Genomic DNA, 21,103 nt, shown 5'->3' with positions numbered 1-21,103 from the left:
GCTGCTTTTGGAGTATTGTGTTCAGTTTTGGTCACCCTGCTATAGGAAGGATGTTAAGTTGGAAAGTGTGTTAGATTTAAAGGATGTTAGAACATTGAACAGGTACATGGATAGGAAAGGGTTAGGGGGCAAATGCGGACAGGTGGTACTAGCATAGATGGGACACCTTGGTCGGCATGGGCAGGTTGGGCCGAAGGGCCTGTTCCATACTGTATGATTTAAGATGAAGTTGCCTTTTATGAGCTGTGGTGCTGGCAGCAGCTTCTCCACACTTCAATAATTCTCCCTGCTGCTTGTCTGAACAATGCATCCAGTGTGACCACATCTGAGAATTGTTGGATGAGATAGGACTCAGGAGCAACAGAAAGGGACAAGCCTCCAGTGCGATACAAGTTTGTACAGGAGGCAATTGAAACTTAATGGAGTGGAATGTTTTCCATTGGAGTATTAAACCTAGTGTGTTAATACTGTCATAATCAATGACTAAAAATAAGAGTTCATTTTTTTATTTATCTGTCATGCACAAATAATACATTCCAAAAAGAATTACTTCTACATTGTCTGTAATCCATTGAACAAGAAAAACAAAGCATTTATTCCTGAGATGTTGCACCCTTAAGAACACAGGCAATAGCTACAGGCATATCGTATAACCTAAATTAAAGCCCAAGCATATACAATATCATCTAATAACTCTCGGCGATCCAATTAAAATGTCAACTGGTTAGACATGGATTATTCTGCAGTAAATCAACAGCAGAAGATATTGTGTGGCAGAACCAATTAGCTAATAGTACACCTGTACCTAATCAAGCTTTGCCTTTAAATGCTCAAATCTTAATCACTAGCAAGTCATTTTGTAAAGATGCATAAACTTTAACTGATATTTGTAAAATAGTCAACGTGCATAGTACTCGGAAGTTTCACGCTGCAAAGCAAGTGAGGATGAACTCATTGATCATCATCCTCAAATCAAACTACTTTATTTCTACTTTGCACTGTCGTTATGCCCAATTTTGATAATGTCTGCACGGGGAACAAACATGGATTCTTATTACAAGCTTTATGGATTTTAATTACCTGAAATTATCTTGGCTTGGTTTAATATGCTGATGGGTTAATTATTTAGCCCCTTGAGATGGTCCTACAATTCAGTTATATAATGATTTATATCTGATTTATATCTGTAAAACCTGGATAGTATAATACTAGGCGGTATCTTTTAGGTAAAAGATTAAATATCCACAGCCTTTTCAAGGACACGATCGAGACTGGATGCTTAGATATAACTTTAAAAACTTCACGAGCAAAGAAAATTGTATCGTACCTATCCAGGGCCGAATATACTTCCTGAGGTACATTGCCAAAACTGATGACAATGTGGTCTGACTTGGGCCAGCTATAACTAAAGTGTTGCTTCACCCTTTTTTTTGCTTCAACTCTTTTCACTATGAAGGCCTTTATGTATATTCTCCGCCTCTTTGCATTAGCCTTTTTAATGAATACTGCACTCCACCTTTTTATTTGTCCTTGGATCCATCACATGTAACTTGCCCACTCACTTTACCCAAGTAATGTTAACTTTTTTCCCGTTTATGTAAGGAATGTTAACACATCCCACACAATACCTTTTACGAATACGTCTCTCTCTGATCAACACTGTGACACGTGTGATAGAGCTCAAAGCCCCAATTCAATGAAAGCATCGTAAACCAGACATTTACATAATAGAAAATAGAACTTCCTTAAATAAACTTCCATTCTGAACAGGTCTGTTGAGAAATTCCACGTAGTTTAACATGAGTGAGTGCAACATAGTTCCATGCAGGTTAAAGCTTTTGACTATTGCAGGTAGTATCTACTCGAGAACAAGTTAAAACAAGCATTTGTTTTCAGCATATTTTACACTGCAAAAAAAGGTATGCAAAATTTGTCACTGTGGCAATTCATTGATGTAAGCAGACTTTGCTTGGTCTAAGAAAACTACATGCCCTAGCTGAAAGTGAGCCATCAACTGCATATGATAGGCAATATACTGGGCAAGGTTTCAATGGGAGGAAAAATAATACTGGGATTAATAGTTCAAGGTTGCACAAGCTATGGACTTGCATGATCTAATTGTTTTTAATGCAAAGAATGATAAAGGTAGAACTCAGTTTTGCTGAGTAATAAAAGTCAGGAACCACCTTACTAACCAAGGACTGTGCTTCTGGACAAAGAGCACATTCTCTCATTGCAACGGCATGCACCTGTGGGAATTCAGCAGGAAACAGCTTTAGGTTCACATTAACCAGAGAGTGGTTCGGCAAGTAAAGAGTACCACTGTCATCATGCATTCTCAGTTGATATCATGCTGCTTTAAGTTAGGATCTATAATCCTTCTTGCTGTATGGTTTGTTGCCAAGTATGCTATCAATCTCAGCCACTGTCTGTGTTGTCATCTTTGAGACCACCTGAAGTGATTTAAAAGCATTTCAATTAAACGCCAAGGCATGAATCTCCAAACAAAGAACTTGAATTCGTCAGAGCATTCACAGTGCAAGAAAATCCTAGGGTGCTAATAAATCACAATCGTTACTGTTAGATAAAGACACAGATTGCTGGAGAAACTTGGTGGGTTCCTGGAGAACATGGATAGGGACCCTCTTCAGAAGAACGTTCTGAAGGAGAAGGGTCTTGACCCAAAACATCGCCTATCCATGTACTCCTGGGGTGCTTGCTGCCTGACCCACTGAGTTTCTCCAGCACTGTGTCTTTTTGTAATTCAGCATCTGTGGCTCCTTGTTCCTACTTCTTCTCCATCATTACATTGCTCTGTGCAAATTAGGCCCATCAAGTCCACACCAACCGTTGATCATCCATTCATGCTAATTCTGGCATCCCGCTTTCTTCCCACACAATAGCAGCAATTTACAGTGGCCAATTAACCTACAAACCCGCACCTCTTTGAGAAATGGGAGGAAACTATTTAGATTCTGGGAAGAAGTCAGGAGAATGGGTTTGAGAGAGAAAGATGGGTTAGCCATGATTGAATGGTGGAGCAGACCTGTTAGGTCAAATGGCCTAATTCTGCTTTGTGTCTTATGCCTTTGATAAGGTGCCACATAGGCGGCTGGTAAGCCCATGGGATAAAAGTGAGCAGATACTAGCATGGATATTAGGTTGGCTGGATGGCTCAAGGCAAAGAGTGGCAATAAAGGTTTCTCTGGTTGGCTGCCAGTGACTAATGGAGTTCCGCAGGGCTCGGTGCTGGGGCCACTGCTCTTCATGTTGTATATTAATGACTTGAAGGGGGGGTGTTGAAGGCTCTGGCCAAAATTTGCGGATGATACAAAAATAGGTGGAGGGGCGGGTAGAGTAGAGAAAGCAGGGACTCTGCAGAAGGGCTTGGATAGGTTGGGAGAGTGGGCAGAGAAGTGGCAGATGGAATATAGAGTAGCAAAGTGTGGAGTCGTGCATTTTGTTAGTAGGAATAAAGGAGTAGATTATTTTCTAAATGGGGAGAGAATCCAGAATTGGAGGTGCAAAGGGACTTGGGAGTGCTGGTGCAGGATTCCCATAAAGTTAAATCTGCAAGTCGAATCGGTAATAAGGAAAACAAACGCAATGCTAGCATTAATTTCTTGAGGGCTTGTATACAAAAACAGTGATGTAATGCTGAGGCTCTATAAGGTGCTGGACAGGCCACATTTGGAATATTGTGAGCAATTTTGGGCACCATATCTGAGGAAGGATGTGCTGGCTCTGGAGAGAGTCCAGAGAAGGTTTACAAAAATGATCCCAGGAATGAGTAGGTTCACCTATGATGAGAGTTTGACAGCACTGGGCCTGTATTCGCTGGAGTTTAGAAAAATGAGGGGGGACCTCATTGAAATGTACAAAATAGTGAAAGGCTTGGATAGAGTGGATGTGGAGAGGATGTTTCCACTTGTGGGAGAGTCTAGGACTAGCGGTCAAAGCCTCAAAATTAAAGAGATGAGGAGGAATTTCTTTAGTCAGAGGGTGGTGAATCTGGAATTATTTGCCACGGAAGGCTGTGGAGGCAAAGTTAGTGGATATATTTAAGGCAGAGATAGATAGATTCTTGATTAGTACGGGTGTCGTAGGTTATGGGGATAAGGCAAGAGAATGGGGTTAAGAGGGAGAGATAGATCAGCCATAATTAAATGGTAGAGTAGACTAGATGTGCCGAATGACCAAATGTTACTCCTATAACTTATGAACATATCTCCCTCCTATGAGGTATAGACCAAATTTCAATGCAAGTTGCTGAATGAGTATTGGTCAAAAAAGGTGCAGGGGTTATGACTGTTCCCAACCAGAATGACATAATTAATTAGAGTAAACTACATTTGTTCAGATCAATAGTGCTAAAAACAATGTAGAATTGGAGCTTTACCGAATCAATAATTAGTACCGAGGTAGCCCAATGTAATGGATGAGAATCTCATTTCACACAAAGCTTTTAATAACACGGGCTTTCCCCCCTCCCATTGCTCAGCATTGTTAATATTTCTTTAAGGAAGTTTATTTGAGAGTTCAGCTCCTAACTTTAGAGAGAGAGAGTGTGGAAACAGGCCCTACGCCCCACTCTAGCCAGCAATTACCAGCCCTATACAACACACTAGGGTCAATTTACTATTTTACCAAACCCAATTAATCTACAAACCTGTACATCTTCCGAGTGTGGGAGGAAACCGGAGCACCTGGCGAAAACCCACCCAGGTCACGGGGAGGCACGTACAAACTCCGTACAGACAGCACCCGTAGTCAGGATCAACTCTGGGTCTCAGCAACTCTGCAGCTCTGTCACTCTGCCACGCTTAACCCCATGCATTAGCCCGTGATTTATTTCTTCTGTGAAGTTTCTTTTTGTGACTGATGAATTCCATCTGTACAGTCCTGTCATTAACAATGGTTGAAGGCTTCGTTAGTTACTTGCCTGTATGGCGCCAAGGTTTTCTGTGAGCTGTTCTGCATTGGAGGCTCCTAGGAGGACAGAGCTGACCCCTTCCGTGCGCAGACACCAGGCTGAAAATACAAGAAAACTGCAGTGAGTTCCATGCTGGGGCTTACAAGGATCGGGAGCCTCTTCAGTAGACCGAGCACGTGGCCACACTAGACTTTAGAATTGCACCAAAACATGGCGTTGCCCGCAAGTGTAAATATGTAAAAAGAGTTTCACTGCACATTAGCACCTGTAACAAATAATGCACCACTGAATCATTGAGTTCGCAATAGAATGTCACAGTTCTGTGGGAAGAGCATGTTCTGACTTAGGGACTTCAACCTGAAGCAATAACTCTGATTCGAAGAATATGTACATTCTTCAAGTAATTCTACTTAAAGTTGTACAGGGCCATTGTGAGACCACACCTGGAGTATTTTGCGCAGTTTTGGTCTCCAAATTTGAGAAAGGACATTTTTGCAATTGAGGGAGTGCAGCGTAGGTTCAAAAGAAACTTTCACGAGAGAGCTAGATAGGGCTCTTGAAGATAGCGGAGTCAGGGGATATGGGGAGAAGGCAGGAACGGGGTACTGATTGTGGATGATCAGCCATGATCACATTGAATGGCTTGAAGGGCCGAATGGCCTACTCCTGCACCTATTGTCTATTGTGCTCTTGATGGGTTGCTTGAACAGCAACTAGAAAGCTTGGACAAGCTGTGTGGGAAAAACTTTAAAATGTTGGTAGAGTTGCCCGAAACTGAGATTTTGGGCATAGTCTTGTGAATGTTCAGGAGTTACAGCTGCTTTGTATCTTAATTGTTGGATCTATCGTGCATTATTTCACTTGTAGTAGTGGTGGGGCAAGAGGCTGAGTGCAGGAATACCATATCTACAATGATCTCAATTTTTGGAGTCATCAAACTTATTAGTGCAGATAGACACAAAATGCTGGAGTAGCTCAGCGGGACAGGCAGCATCTCTGGAGGAGAGAAGGAATGGGTGACGTTTCGGGTCGAGACCCTTCTTGGGGACAAATATCAAGGAAAATGTAGAATGGATCATCGTTGATCAACATAGATCTATTCTCAGACTTTCAGTCTAAAGAAGGGTCCCGACCCAAAATGTCTCCCACTCCTTCTATCCAGAGTTGCTGCTTGTCCCGCTGGGTTACTCCAGCATTTTATGAGTATCTTGGCTGCAAACCAGCATCTGCAGTTCCTTCCTACACATGATAATGCAGATTTCACTTTAGCCCGCTGGTTACAATATGCTTTTAAAAAAATTCAGAGTGGTTTCAAACAAAATCAAAAATGCCAGAAGCATTTTATTTCTGGATCTTTTCCAACGGTGCTCACCTATTGCCAACTGGGGCAGCGTACAGCTCAGTCGCTCCACGATGGGTGCGAGATCCTTCAGTTTAGCCTGCTGTTTCCTTCCTTCCTCGCTGATAATTTTGTCCTTTAACCACTGGTAACACTGAAAGCAGGAAAATCTCAGCATAACTCTCACAAGTCAGACTTTAGTCAGGGAGTGGTGAATCTGTGGAAGGCTGTGGAGGCCAAGTCAGTGGATATTTTTAAGGCAGAGATAGATAGATTCTTGATGTCGGAGTACAAGTGTCGGGGGGTTATGGGGAGAAGGCAGGGGAATGTGGTTAGGAGGGAGAGTTAGATCAGCCATGATTGAATGGCAGAGTAGACTTGATGGGCCTAATTCTGCTCCCATCACTTATGACCTTATGACTTATGATAACATTCAACCTTCTTTAATCATCATCTGTAACTTATTTCAATGCAGTAGCCCATTGGCCAGTGGTATGAATATTGATTTCTCTAACTTCAAGTAACCCTTGCTTTCCCTCTCTCTCTCTCCGTCCCTTCCCCCACCCTAGTTCTCTGACTAGTTTCACTGGCCTCCTGATTGATTTTACTGTTTGGATGCCTTGTTGTCATGTTACCCTGCAGAGAGGGAGGGCACTGAGAGATTCTCTGAAATGGATCCAAGGATGAGGTTTTTATGTGGATAGACGGGAGAAACTGGGATTTTTCTCCTTGTACTGAGGTAGGTGATGGAGATACTTGGTCATAAAGGGTCTAGACGTGGGAGAAAGCTAGAAGCTGTATCTATTGGTGCAATAAGCCAAGAACTAGAGGCCAGAGAGAATACAAAGTAACATCAGGAAGTGAAACGTACTACTGGGGACGTACAGTCGTGTAGCAGTACAGCATAGAAACGGGCCCCTTGGCTCACTATACCTGTGTGTAGCATGATGATCCACCTCTTGTATACCTGCACATAATCCATATCCCTCCATTCCCTGCATATACACATGCCTATCTAAAAGTCTCTTAAATGCCACTGCCTACCAGCCTCAAATACCAACCAAAGCAGCACGTTCCAGGCACTCATTTCCCTGTGTAAAACATTGTTCCACACATCCGCTTTCAACGTCCTTCTCACGTTAAAGCTTTACCCTCTGGTTTAGAGATTCAGCATGGAAACAGGCCCTTTGGCCCACTGAGTCTGTGCCGACCAGCACCCCTGCACATTAACACTCCCCTACGCACACATGCACACACCAATTTTACATTTTTATACCAAGCCAATTAACCTACACACCCGTACGTCTTTGGAGTGTGGGAGGAAACCGAAGATCTCGGAGAAAACCCATGTGGTCACAGGGAAAAACGTATGAACTTCGAACAGGCAGCACCCGTAGTCGGGATCGAACTGGGGTCTCTGGCGTGCTGCTCTAGTCTTTGATTTTTCCATCCTGGGGAAAAGATTCTGACTACCCACCCAAGCTACACCTCCCATAATTTTATATTGGATTCCATATTCAAGATGCCGCTCAAGCCAGGCGACTATCTGCCTGGTGGTCCCAGAAGTGAATCTGCAATCACGCAGTGCTTCGTTTTAAACCTCTGCTTCCAACAGCAGCAGTTCTTATTTTAACTATGCTCTTAATCTCCTCTCAGATCTTTAATCAGACTTTACTGCACTTTATCTTGCATTGAACGCTATTCCTTTTATCATGTATCTGTACACAGTAGATACCTCGATTGTAATTGTGTACAGTCTTTCCACAGACTCGTTAGCACGCAACCAAAGCATTTCACTCGACCGCTGTACACATGACAATAAACTAAACTAATAACTAACTGAAGAAGGGTCCGAAGTCTGAAGAAGGGTCTCGACCCGAAACGTCACCCATCCCTTCGCACCATAGACGCTGAGTTTCTCCAGCATTATTGTCTACCTTTAACAAATATCTCCGATCTCCTAGGAACCTCCGGCATTGCAGAGAAATGCAATTCATATCCCCCCCCATTTCTTGCATATACACATGCCTATCTAAAAGTCTCTGAAATGCCACTACCTACCAGCCTCAAATACCAACCCTTCCAGGCACTCACTCGGAGACTATCCAAGGTCCATTTCCTTCGAAAGGAAACTGAATATATACTTCATACGGAAAATATTGCAGGGTTATGTGATGTGTGTAGGATGAATGGGACCAGCAGGAGTGTTCGTGTGAGATGCTGGTACTGATCTGGTGAATACATTGTAGCCTCACCTCCAGCAAAATGACTTTTTTCCCCCAATCACGAACTTCATTAAAAACCAAGCGGTTTATTCCTTGTTTGTTTTACCTTTAAAGAAGCCCGTGAGCTATCGGGTACTCCAATATCATACTTTCCACTAATGATTCCACAGGCCAGTGGAGACCAAGTCATTGCCCCGACTCCTGTAGAGAGATGGCAGAGGGCAAGTCAATTGACATTCGCCAACATCGAGAAACAAGAAGGGAGACAAAAATGCTGGAGAAACTCAGCGGGTGACGCAGCATCTATGGTGCAAAGGAATAGGTGACGTTTTGGGTCGAGACCCTTCTTCAGACTGATTGGGGGGGGGGGGGGGGGTGCAAAGTGCGAAGAAGAAAAGAAGAGGTGGAGGCTGTGGGAGAGCTGGGAAGGGGAGGGGAGAAAGCAAGGACTACCTGAAATTGGAGAAGTCAATGTTCATGCCACTGGGGTGTAAAATACCCAAGCAAAATATGAGGTGCTGCTCCTCCAATTTGCGGTGGGACTCACTCTGGCCATGGAGGAGGCCCAGGACAGAAAGGTCAAATTCAGAATGGGAGGGGTAGTTGAAATGCTGAGCCACTGGGAGATCAGGTTGGTTGGTGCAAACCGAGCGGAGGTGTTGGGCGAAGTGATCGCCAAGCCTACGCTTGGTCCCACCGATGTAGACACCTAGAGCAGCGGATGCAGTAGATGAGGTTGGAGGAGGTGCAGGTGAACCTCTGCTGCACCTGGAAAGACTGTTTAGGTCCTTGGATGGAGTCGAGCGGGGAGGTAAAGCGACAAGTGTAGCATTTCTTGCGGTTGCAAGGGAAAGTACCAGGGGAGGGGAGGGGATGGTTTGAGTGGGAAGGGACAAATTGACCTGTGGTGGGATAGAGAGATATAATAGAGATATATATATCAGATGATCTTTGAAGAAACACCACTTACATTTATATTCACCCCTCTGATCACATTAAATATACTTGGGAAAACAGATTCAATATAGTAGATTCACCCGCAAAAGGTATTTATGTACAATGGTGCTATATAGCACATTACTACAGTGTACTATGTTTACATATTCTGTTGTGCTGCTACAAGTAAGAATTTCATTTGTCTATCTGGGCCACATGACAATAAAACACTCTGACTCGTGATTTTATACCGATTCTTGTTTCTGTAGAAGAGACGTAATGTGACTTGCACTAAATACACACGTGTAGAATTATTTCAGAATACTGGGCTGGGTAAGAAATGAATTGGACATTAATGCCCTCAGTCAGCATAACTGTGGAATAATGTGTCAGCTTGTCTTGGTGATCCTTGCTTGAAACAGGTTATTGATTCTAATGCAGTATGGGCTTTGCACATTGGACATGGGTCAATGCTTGCGTGAAGCAATGAACAAATAAGTTGCGGTGTAATTTTGCTGCTCATGAGAAATATTTTAACAGTGCCGCAATCTATTCCGTCATTCCAGGCGGATATTAAATATTGCCAGCCGGCATTTCCATCATAAAAAAAAAAAGATCAATTGTCCCATTGCCTTTTGAGGGATCTTACTTGTCATTGCAAATGATGCACTTCGATGAACAGGAAAGGTGAAGCTTCTGGCGCATGTTAAAAAGCAATTTAATCCCATCTTTACTTCATAATTCTGAAGCAGTAAATGGAACGTGGGCTAAAATATTGAGTTACAACCCAACTGCTTTGCTCGTCTGGGATTTTTTAATGTAAATTTATAAATGCATGGAATAGCTTCAATCATCTCCCGCAGTGGTGAAAATACTCAACCATTGAATTCATCATTACTACTGCTGTGACCACAATGAGCAGTTTGACAAGGCCCGGATCCCAGGCTCCATCCACTGCACTCAGTACAATGCAAACACTCACCGATTTTATGATAAAGTTCAGGCAGCTGGACCTCAATCTTTTCTCTCTGAAAAATATGATATTCAGCTTGCTCACAGACCGGAGGGATCAAATTAAATTGTCTTGCCACCGAATAGGCTTCCTAGAAGAAAGCAAAATCAGTGTTTGGTTTATTGTCACATGTACCGTGAAAAGCTTTTATAGATAATAGACAATAGGATTAGAGGGAGGCCATTCGGCCCTTCGAGCCAGCACTGCCAATTCAATATGATCATGGCTGATCATCTGTTCCTGCTTTCTCCCCATGTCCCCTGACTCTGCTTTTGTTGCATGTTATCCAGTTAGCAGAAAGACAATATATGATTACCATCGATCCATTTACAGTGTATCGATACCTGATAATGTTCCCGATGTTGGGGGCGTCCAGAAACAGGGGCCACTGTTTAAGAGTAAGGGGAAGCCATTTAGAACGGAGATGAAAACACTTTTTCACATAGAGAGTTGTGAGTCTGTGGAATTCTCTGCCTCAGAGGGTGGTGGAGGCCAGTTCTCTGGATACTTTCAAGAGAGAGCTCCTGCACCTGTTGTCTATTGATAAGGGAATAACGTTTAGTGCAAGGTTAAGCCAGCAAAGTCCGATCAAGGATAGTCCGAGGGTCACCGATGAGGTAGATATTAGTTCAGGACTGCTCTCTGGTTGTTGTAGGATGATTCAGTTGCCATCCCAGATAACAGCTGGGAAGAAACTGTCCCTGAACCTGGAGGTGTGCGTTTTCAGACCATCATAGAACATTTCACACAGAGGGTGGTGGATATGTGGAACCAGCTGCCAGAGGAGGTAGTTGAGGCACGTACTATAACAACATTTAAAATAATGAAGCTGCATCTGGACAGGTTCATGGATAGGAAAGGTTTAGTGGACTAAGGGCCAGACGCGGGCAGGTGGGACGAGTTTAGATGGGGCATCTTGGTCTGCACCGACAGGTGGGACCAAAGGGTCCGTTTCCATGCTGTGATGACTCTGAAAATTCAAAGTGGGCTCTAATAATACTCAGAGATATTGGGTGACGAGGCTGACTTGTTGGTGTACAACTTCTGAAAGCAGCATTTCAGAAATTGGAACTGAAGTACAAAGCATTAGACATTATTCCCTTGCAAATTAATAACTTATTGGGTAAATATTTGTAATTGTTTCCTTTGGAAACTCGTTTCATCTTTGTCTTAATTTATTAATCTATGTTAAACAAAAACCCCCAAAAGAGCAGAAGATATTGAAAGTAAGGTTGGAGAGTGCAGGCGCGGTATATGGCTGCCCTGCCGACAGCCTGCCTTGTCCTTCTCTTCTCTTGTTACTGTGTTACTTGTATGTTTTTAATCTATCTTTAGTTTTTGTATTAGGTTGGGGGAAATCTTTTTAATCTCTTCCCTCGACGGAGAATCGACTTTTTCTGTTTCGTATCTCTGTCCGCACTGCGGCTTTAACATCGCAGAGCTGCGGTCCCTTTGTTTGGGATCGACTACGGGAGCTCCATCCACAGGAGCTTTGACCGCCCCGATCGCGGGAGTTTCAATCACCCCGACTGCGGAAGTTTCGATTACCCCGACCGCGGAGAAAAGAGGAAAGAAGGTATCCGTTTGTTTGCCTTCCATCACAGTGGGGAATGTGAGGTCGCCGTAAACACTAGATGGACGTGCTGCATACACAGGGAGTGCCGTGAGTGCAGTGATCTCGGTGTTTTGCGGAGACATGGCTCCATGTGGACATCCCGGAGTCTAGTGCGAGTGTGGCCAGCTTTCTGACTTTTTGGGCGGACAGGGACTGAGGAGAGAGTGACAGCGGTCGGTACAACTCTGGTCGATTCACGGTGAAGGAGCGTGCGTGTGGCCCGGACATTGAACTGATGGCTGTGGGTCTCCGCATATGCTGTGTGCCCTGGGGATTCTCACACGCCGTTGTGGTGGCTGTTTAAGTCCATGTTTAATTTTTATGTTGTTATGTATCTTGTTGTTTTTTTATATGACTTGGCAAACTAAATTCCTTGTGTGTTTACATACTTGGCTAATAAATTAGTTACAATTACAATGAAATTAACATAATAAATTACAATTACAATGAAATGAGGGGTCAGTCAGTGGTGAAAAGGAGAGGATACATGGAACATGATGGGTTCATGGCCCATCCATGAGCCAACGTGGATACATCATGATGGAATATTATAACCAGATTGCCAATCTATACAGCGTGGAAACAGGCCCTTCAGCCCAACTTGCCCACGCTGATCAACATGTTCCATCTACACTAGTCCCACCTACCTGCATTTGGCCCATATCCCTCTAAACCTATCCCACTCATTTAACTGTCTAAATGTTCCTTAAACATTGCGATGGTACTTGCCTTCACCATCTCCGGCAGCTCGTTCCATACACCCACCATTACCCCTTAGTGTAAAAATATTACCCTTCAGGTTCCTATTAAATCTTTCCCTGTTCACCTTAAACCTATGTCTTCTACTTCTCGATTTCACTACTCTGGGCAAGAGACTAAGTGTTTACCCGATTCATTCCTCTCATGATTTTATACACCTCTATAAGATCACCCCTCATCCTCCTGCGCTTCATGGAATAGAGTAATGGGACTGTCCATGTTGAACATTTTTCAGGGACCCTGGTGACAATTTTTGCTGTTGTAGGTGTTGTAGGTGAATTCCATTAGTCCCTGGCAGTTGCCAAAAGAGTTGCCTTAGTGGGACAGGCCCATTAGCCTGCTCAACCTCTCCTTATAGTTCAGGCCCTCGAGCCTTGACAACATCCTTGTGAATCCTCTCTGCAGCTTGTAAATCCTTTCCAGCTTGACAACATCTTTCCTATAACAGCTATGTCCCATATCTCCATTTCACGAGGGGACACAATTGCAGCAACGTTTTGTTCTACTGTTCAGGATTTCATTTGGAAAGTGTTGCACAAGAGACTATTGTTAATTAGTAAAGAACTGTCGGCAAACGCCTACTTTTGGATTTTTGTCACATGAAATAAGCCCAATTAAATGAAGTAACAGAGGATTAGCAGCTTTCTGCTGCTTATAGATAAACGATGGCTTCTGAATAAGCAAGGAAGCTCATTTTAAGAAGTTAATCCTGACAGACAAAATAGATTTTTTTTTAGCGCCTGATGAAAAGGCCAAGGCCTTAAAATAACATTGTGACGAGCTGATAGCAAACATTTAAATTGCTGCCTGAAAATTCCTTTAAATGCATGAAGAATTTCTGTCAAGACTACTTAAACAACTGCAATTCCAAAATAGTTTTCACACACTTACTAATGAGAATTTTTAAAAGAAATCTACACTGATAGTATTTTATTTATGGATTAAGCACAATTTATGTCGGAAGGAACTGGCGTGGATTAGGGTTAATGTGCCATTATTTAGAACATAGAACAGCACAGCATGGGAATGTACTCATTGCCCCACGATATCTGCTCCGGGCATGATGGATGCCTAGAGAAAGTAATCTCATAGACAGACACAAAATGCTGGAGTAACTCAACGGGTCAGGCAGCAACTCTGGAGAGAAGGATGGGTGACATTTTGGGTTTGGGTCCTAAGAAGGGTTCCGACCTGAAACGTCACCCATCCTTTTTCGCCAGAGATGCTGCCCGACCCGCTGAGTTACTCCAGCACTGTGTGATATCTTGAGCACAATTTACGCAGTTTAGAGTCAATGCTACTGAGTTTTAGTATCTATTTGAAATTATAAATGGCCATTTGCAACTTTAGAAGTGTGTGTTGTGCATTTCATAAGTGAGAGGAGTAGAATTAGGTCATTCGGCCCATCAGGTCTACTTTGCCATTCAATCATGGCTGATCTATATCTCCCTCCTAACCCCATTCTCCTGCCTTCCCCCCATAACCCCTGACACCCGCACTAATCAAAAATCTATCCATCTCTGTCTTCAAAATAACCATTGACTTGGCCTCCACAGCCTTCTGTGGCAATGAATTCTGCAGATTCACCACCCTCTGACTAAGGAAATTCCTCCTCATCTCCTTCCTAAAGGGGCGTCCATTAATTCTGATGCTGTGACCTCTGGTTCTAGACTCTCCCACCAGTGGAGACATCCTCTCCACATCCACCCGATCCAAGGCTTGGATTTACGTCTGATAGTATTTCAGAGATGCTTACCATGATCTCCATGGCACTCCATCGGGAAGTGCCCCAGTACATGGCCATTCCTTGGTTTATCACGTACGACATGGCCCGGACAATCTCTAACACCCAGGCGGGCGGGGTGGAGGGAACAAAACAAGAAGGTCAAAATTAAAAGTCAACTGAAAGTGACGGGAAACACAGCAATGATGAGCGTGGATCTGTCTGCAGTTGCTGGTGCCATTGTCAATGTTACTTATACAATATCTAGTAATGCAAACCGGAAATAATGTACATCCATTTATTATTTACTTTTCTGAAGAAGATACAAAGTGCCGGAGTAACTCAGTGGGTCAGGCGGCATCTCAGGAGAACGTGGATAGGTGACCTTTCGGATCAGTAGTTGGTTGTGGGGGAGGAGAGAAGGAAGAGAGGAGAGGCAGGCTAAAGCATGGCAGGCTGACTCTGTTGGGAAGGGTTACTGAGAGGCAGGTGGTTGAACTGTTCTGATCTGTGCTCATCCTTTGCTAGAGCCATTTAAAATAAAATGAGATGCCCAGGGCTGGCTTTGGGCTTTGTTGAACTTTTCACAACAATGCTGCTCATACAAAGCTATCAAGGTACACAAGTCCAGTTTGATGCATGATATTATTGGTTGCTATCTGCCGCTGCACATTGTAAATGAACAAATTCAACAGTTTGTGTCTGAGGAAGGGTCCCAACCTGAAACATCACCCATCCTTTATCTCCGGAGATGCTGCCTGAACCGCTGAGTTACTCCGGCACTTTGGGTCTAAATTCAACAGCTCATCAGCTTCAAACCCCGGAACAAAATTAATTTCGTGACATCGACATTACGGCCACGCAGTTTAATCTAGTTTAGTTTAGTCTTGAGATACAGCGCGGAAACGGGCCCTTCTGACTCCGCACTGAGCAGTGATCCCCTGCACCCTACTCATTTATACCAAGCCAATTAACCTACAAACCCGTACATTTTTGGAGTGTGGGAAGCTGGAGCACCCAGAGAAAATCCACGGGGTTAGGGGGAGAACGTACAAAGTCCGTACAGACAGCACCCGTAGTCAGGTCTCTGGCGCTGTAAGGCAGCAACTCTACCACTGCGCCACCGTGCCACCCTTGAAAACATTGGAAGAGTTGTTTTCTTTACTCTAATGGAGCGCTTTAAAAACAGCCCACTCAAATGGGTACATAAACAGTAGGATAGGGAACAGGAGCAGGGCATTGGGCCCTTCGAGCCAGTTATCAAGATCTGTGTTCAATTTGCTGCACTTGACTACTGCAGCCACCAGGGGATGCTGTTCACTCAGTAATGATCAAAGAGCGGTAATGTTGCTGGACTAAACCTGGAGGAAGCTCACATATCCTAAGGCAAGGAGCGTTCTCAGTGAAACTCAGCTGGCATCCAGAAGGAACTTTACACTCCAGCAAGGTGGCAGAAAGCAGATATCAGAGTATATTTCTGCCAGCTGCAATGTATAATGTCTAGAGAATGGTCTTGACCAGAAACATCACCCATCCACACTCTCCAGAGATGCTGCCTGACCTGTTGAGTTACTCCAGAAACTTTATGTTCTCTAATAGTCTGGGTTTTATGTTTGTATTTTATAGATACAAAAAGCTGGAATAACTCAGTGGGTCAGGCAGCATTTCTGGAGAAAAGGAATAGTTGACATTATGGGTCGAGACCCTTCTTCCAGACCCGAAACGTCACCCATTTCATTTCTCCAGAGATACAGTCTGACCTACTGAGCTACTCCAGCTTTTTGTGTCTATCTTCTTTTTAAACCAGCGCCTGCAGTTCCTTCCTACTCTTTACATTTGTATTATACCAGCGCAGAACTAGCAAGATGTTTTACTCAAAAAAGATCCAAAGTGCTGGAGTAAGTCAGCGGGTCAGGCAGCATCCCTGGAGAACATGGATAGGTGACGTTTCGGATCGGGACTCTTCTTCAGACTGATCGTAGTTGGGGGTGGGGTGTGCGGAGGAAAGCTGGAGGAGAGGAGGGGCAGGGCAGAGCGTGGCAAGTGATAGGTGGATAGCGGTGACAGGGAGGGGAAGGGGGTGGTGATGGTGTTTAGCAGATGGTTGGACAAAGGCCAGAGATGTAAAGACAAATAGTGTGAGATAGGGAGTAAGGATAGAAGAGGCATGAATTGTGAAGCTGGAGGAAGGAATAGAGGTGGGGGGGGGTTGTTGAAAGGGAGAAGTAGGTGTGAATTTGGTCCTTGAGGTTTTACTGAACTGGAAGGCAAAATGGGAATATCACTGTTCCCAGCTACATGATCCAATAAAATCCCATTGAACTATTGAACTCAATAAATGAAAATCGAACACTGTTAGAAATCTGTTAGAATATAAACATCAAGTGCTGGAAACACTCGGCGTGTGTGTGGAAGGAGAAATGGAGATAATGTTTCAGGTTGAAGACCCTTCTTCAGCTCTGTTTTATCTGTGTTCTATCTGAGGCAGCTGGGTATCTAGGAGTGACAAATGCACCTTGAAAAGGCAACTGTACATTGGAGAGCTTGACACCACTGCGGGTTTGAACAGGTTGCTTGCTACCTTCTGCTGCCGCAGTTTGCCAAATGAAGGCTGCTGCTGTATGACTATCCCCTCCGGGCTGCTGATGAAAGGACTTGCTGCCTCAGCAAAGACCAGGGACTATTAATGGCTGCTGTGGAAGATGATGATCAATTCAGGTTGAGGGAAAATAACCATTCTGAAGAAGGGTCTCAACCTGAAACGGAGTCTGAAGAAGGGTCTTGACCTGAAGCGTCACCCATTCCTTCTATCCAGAGCTGCTGCCTGTCCTGCTGAGTTACTCCAGAATTTTGTGTCTATCTTCACTGAATATAGACTTCAGACTTTAATTAAACTTAAGGGATACAGTGTGGAAACGGACCCTTCGGCCCACTGAATCCATGCTAACCAGCGATCATCCCAAATACTAGCACTGTCCTACACACTAGAGACAATTTAGTGGTGCATAAATAGCACATTGCATTGATCGTTCTAGTTTTTTTTAAACATATAATAAATCCAGACTATTTAATGTACTTTGTCAACAATAAATCAGGCAATCGATGTTGTGCAAGTGATAGTTTTGGGGTCGAGGGAAAACTAGATCAGCCATGAGTGATTAGCGGAGAAGAATCGATGGGCTGAATGGCCTAATTTCACTTCTATGACGTATTAACATGATTTTAATCAAATATAATGATGAGAGGCAGAGCTGAGTCGACAGTCAGGACCATTTACCCTGGATGGAAAAATTAAATACTAGAGGGCATAACTGTCTAGTGAGAGGTCAAAGTTGAAAGGAAATGCACAATACTCCACATGCGGCTTCATCAATGTCTTAAGAGTATTATGTGTTAAGGAATTGCAGATGCTGGTATACACCGAAGATACGTGGACACAGAATGCTGGAGTAACTCAGCGGGTCAGGCATCATCTTCTGGAGGGAAAGGATGGGTGACGTTTCGGGTCGAGACCCTTCTTCAGACTGAAAGTAGAGGAGAGGGAACAGGAGGTAGGAAAAGGCCAGAACTAATCAGGGGCGGCAACAGGTGACCAAGGAAGGGTGGAGCCCACAATGGCCCATTGTTGGCTGGGGAAGAGGCACTGACGAAGGGATACAGTGTTCAGTTTTGGAACACTAGGCGAGGACAGCAGTGGCTGTACAGAGGATACAGCAAGATCAAGTCAGTACGATCCAGGCCCACACACACACTCTGGCAAGTCTTTCCCAAGGGGTGGCTTGGTTAGATTTTAATCACATGGCCCAGAGCCATTTGTACAATCTGATTGACCTCGTCAGCTTCCCAGTATTCCTTGATGTCACTGTGCTATATAACATCTCACTTACATTTATTCTCCATTTCATTTCTCATGTCTGGCTTCCACACATTAATTGATTCCACGATTCTCAATGACTGACTATTATGTTGGTTTTTTCCCCCCAGCTACGTCGCACTTATTGGGCTGTTAATTAAGAGGCCCCTGAAGATTACCAACAAAAGTATCTCAAACATTGCTCCCTCCGCCAATTGAATTATATCTCAACCAGTGAAGACCATTCCAATCTAGTCGCTTTCAGGAGCTCACTTCTAGCCTTTCATCTTTATTCCTCAATCTACCTTTTCAATTACTATGATTAAACTAACCGTATCTAGTCTACTCTCGTTCGAGTCCGAGATACAGCGTGGAAACAGGCCCTTCGGCCCAACTTGTCCCAGCTAAACTAGTCCCACCTGCCCGTGTTTGGCCCATATCCATCCTAACCTGTCCTATCTGTGTACCTATCTACATGCATCTTAAACATTGGGATGGTCCCTGCCTCAACTGCCTCCTCTGGCAGCTCATTTTATACCTCCACTACCTTTGGTGTGAAAACGTTACCCCTCAGATTCCTATTAAATTGTTTCCCCTTCACCTTAAACTTTTGTCCCCTGGTTCTCTATTAACCTTCTCTGGGCATGATGCATCCACCCGATCTATTGCTCTCATGATTTTAGACACCTCTATAAGATCTTTAGCATTTCTATAACAGCCTTCTTATAAAGAACACAAGGTCATTATCAGTATGGGTGCAGACAGAAAACTGGAAAATTCCTTATTTTCCTGCCCAGTGGACACTTCATAAGATTATTAATGAATAAGACATGAGAAACTGCAGGTGCTGTTTACAAAAAAAAACACGCACAAAGTACTGGAGTAACTTTGTGTTCAGGCAGCATCTCTGGAGAACATGGATAGGTTATGTTCCAAGTCAGGATTGTAATGGGGTGGGGGGGGGGGTGGGTGGGAAGAGGTACGTTCTCCCTGTGATCATGTAGGTTTTCATATTGAGTTAATATCAGGGCTAATGATAATACATTTAAGGGCTTGCGTGATTAATAAATAGATTTTGGAGGTTCACTTTTGCCACCCTGTTTGAGAGCGTATAGGCAGGTCAAGTAAATAAGTGAGTAAGTTTAAGTTTATTGGCCAAGTATTCACATACAAGGAATTTGCCATGGTGCTCCGCCCGGAAGTGACAACATGACATACAGTACCATATAACCATATAACCATATAACAATTACAGCACGGAAACAGGCCATCTCGGCCCTACAAGTCCGTGCCGAACAACTTTTTTTCCCTTAGTCCCACCTGCCTGCACGCATACCATAACCCTCCATTCCCTTCTCATCCATATGCCTATCCAATTTATTTTTAAATGATACCAATGAACCTGCCTCCACCACTTCCACTGGAAGCTCATTCCACACCGCTACCACTCTCTGAGTAAAGAAGTTCCCCCTCATATTACCCCTAAACTTCTGTCCCTTAATTCTGAAGTCATGTCCTCTTGTTTGAATCTTCCCTATTCTCAAAGGGAAAAGCTTGTCCACATCAACTCTGTCTATCCCTCTCGTCATTTTAAACACCTCTATCAAGTCCCCCCTTAATCTTCTGTGCTCCAGAGAATAAAGACCTAACTTATTCAACCTATCTCTGTAACTTAGTTGTTGAAACCCAGGCAACATTCTAGTAAATCTCCTCTGTACTCTCTCTATTTTGTTGACATCCTTCCTATAATTGGGCGACCAAAATTGTACACCATACTCCAGATTTGGTCTCACCAATGCCTTGTACAATTTTAACATTACATCCCAGCTTCTATACTCAATGCTCCGATTTATAAAGGCTAGCATACCAAAAGCTTTCTTTACCACCCTATCTATATGAGATTCCACCTTCAAGGAACTATGCACGGTTATACCCAGATCCCTCTGTTCAACTGTATTCTTCAATTCCCTACCATTTACCATGTACGTCCTATTTTGATTTGTCCTGCCAAGGTGTAGCACCTCACATTTATCAGCATTAAACTCCATCTGCCATCTTTCAGCCCATTTTTCCAAATGGCCTAAATCACTCTGTAGACTTTGGAAATCCTCTTCATTATCCACAACACCCCCTAACTTGGTAGGAATGACACATAAACAAGAGTACGTTGGGCTTTGAGAGGGAGCATCACTGACCTTCCATCGGAGTGTTGGTGTCTGGTCGGTTGGCAAACACGACGTCAACATACTCCAGTTGCATTCGCTTCAGAGAAGCCTTTAAACCTAGAAGCAACACAAAATGGAAAGGTGTGCATTCTGTCAGTAACTGTGGGCGTCCAGACTATAACGCTGCCTCCTCTTGCACCGTCAGTGGCTGGGGGTGTGTCGCAGTCAATGTTCACCACGTTCCACAAATTACAACACTATCACGTGTAGGAAGTAACTGCAGATGCTGGCTTAAACCGAAGATAGACAATAAAAATGCTGGAGTAACTCCGCGGGACAGGCAGAATCTCCGCAGAGAAGGAATAGGCGGCATTTCGGGTCGAGACCCTCCTTCTGTTGTTTCCCTCTCCCCTGACTCTCAGTCTGAAGAATGGTCTCGACCCGAAACGTCACCCATTCCTTCTCTCCGGAGATGCTGCCTGTCCTGCTGAGTCACTCCAGCAGTTTTTGTCCACAACACTATCGCTCCTGACTGCAATAACC

At 43.9% G+C, this 21,103-nt stretch overlaps 1 protein-coding gene across 1 annotated transcript in view; it reads right to left on the bottom strand.

The window, feature by feature from the left end:
• Positions 1–513: 513 nt before the first annotated feature.
• kcnab1a (potassium voltage-gated channel subfamily A regulatory beta subunit 1a) overlaps positions 514–21,103 on the bottom strand; it is a 110,033-nt gene continuing 89,443 nt past the window's right edge. The window contains exons 8-14 of the mRNA XM_055646291.1: positions 20,591–20,677; positions 14,576–14,661; positions 10,416–10,536; positions 8,604–8,698; positions 6,306–6,426; positions 4,943–5,031; positions 514–2,453 (exon numbers count right to left, since the gene is read on the bottom strand). Coding sequence (XP_055502266.1) covers positions 2,364–2,453; positions 4,943–5,031; positions 6,306–6,426; positions 8,604–8,698; positions 10,416–10,536; positions 14,576–14,661; positions 20,591–20,677 — 689 coding nt within the window. The 3' untranslated portion in view covers positions 514–2,363. The remainder of the gene's footprint in view (positions 2,454–4,942; positions 5,032–6,305; positions 6,427–8,603; positions 8,699–10,415; positions 10,537–14,575; positions 14,662–20,590; positions 20,678–21,103) is intronic.

Source organism: Leucoraja erinacea, chromosome 14, assembly GCF_028641065.1.
Source record: "Leucoraja erinacea ecotype New England chromosome 14, Leri_hhj_1, whole genome shotgun sequence".
NCBI classification, from domain to species: domain Eukaryota; kingdom Metazoa; phylum Chordata; class Chondrichthyes; order Rajiformes; family Rajidae; genus Leucoraja; species Leucoraja erinaceus.
Note: the sequence above shows the minus strand (reverse complement) of the source record. Positions and strands in the feature narration are given on the sequence as shown.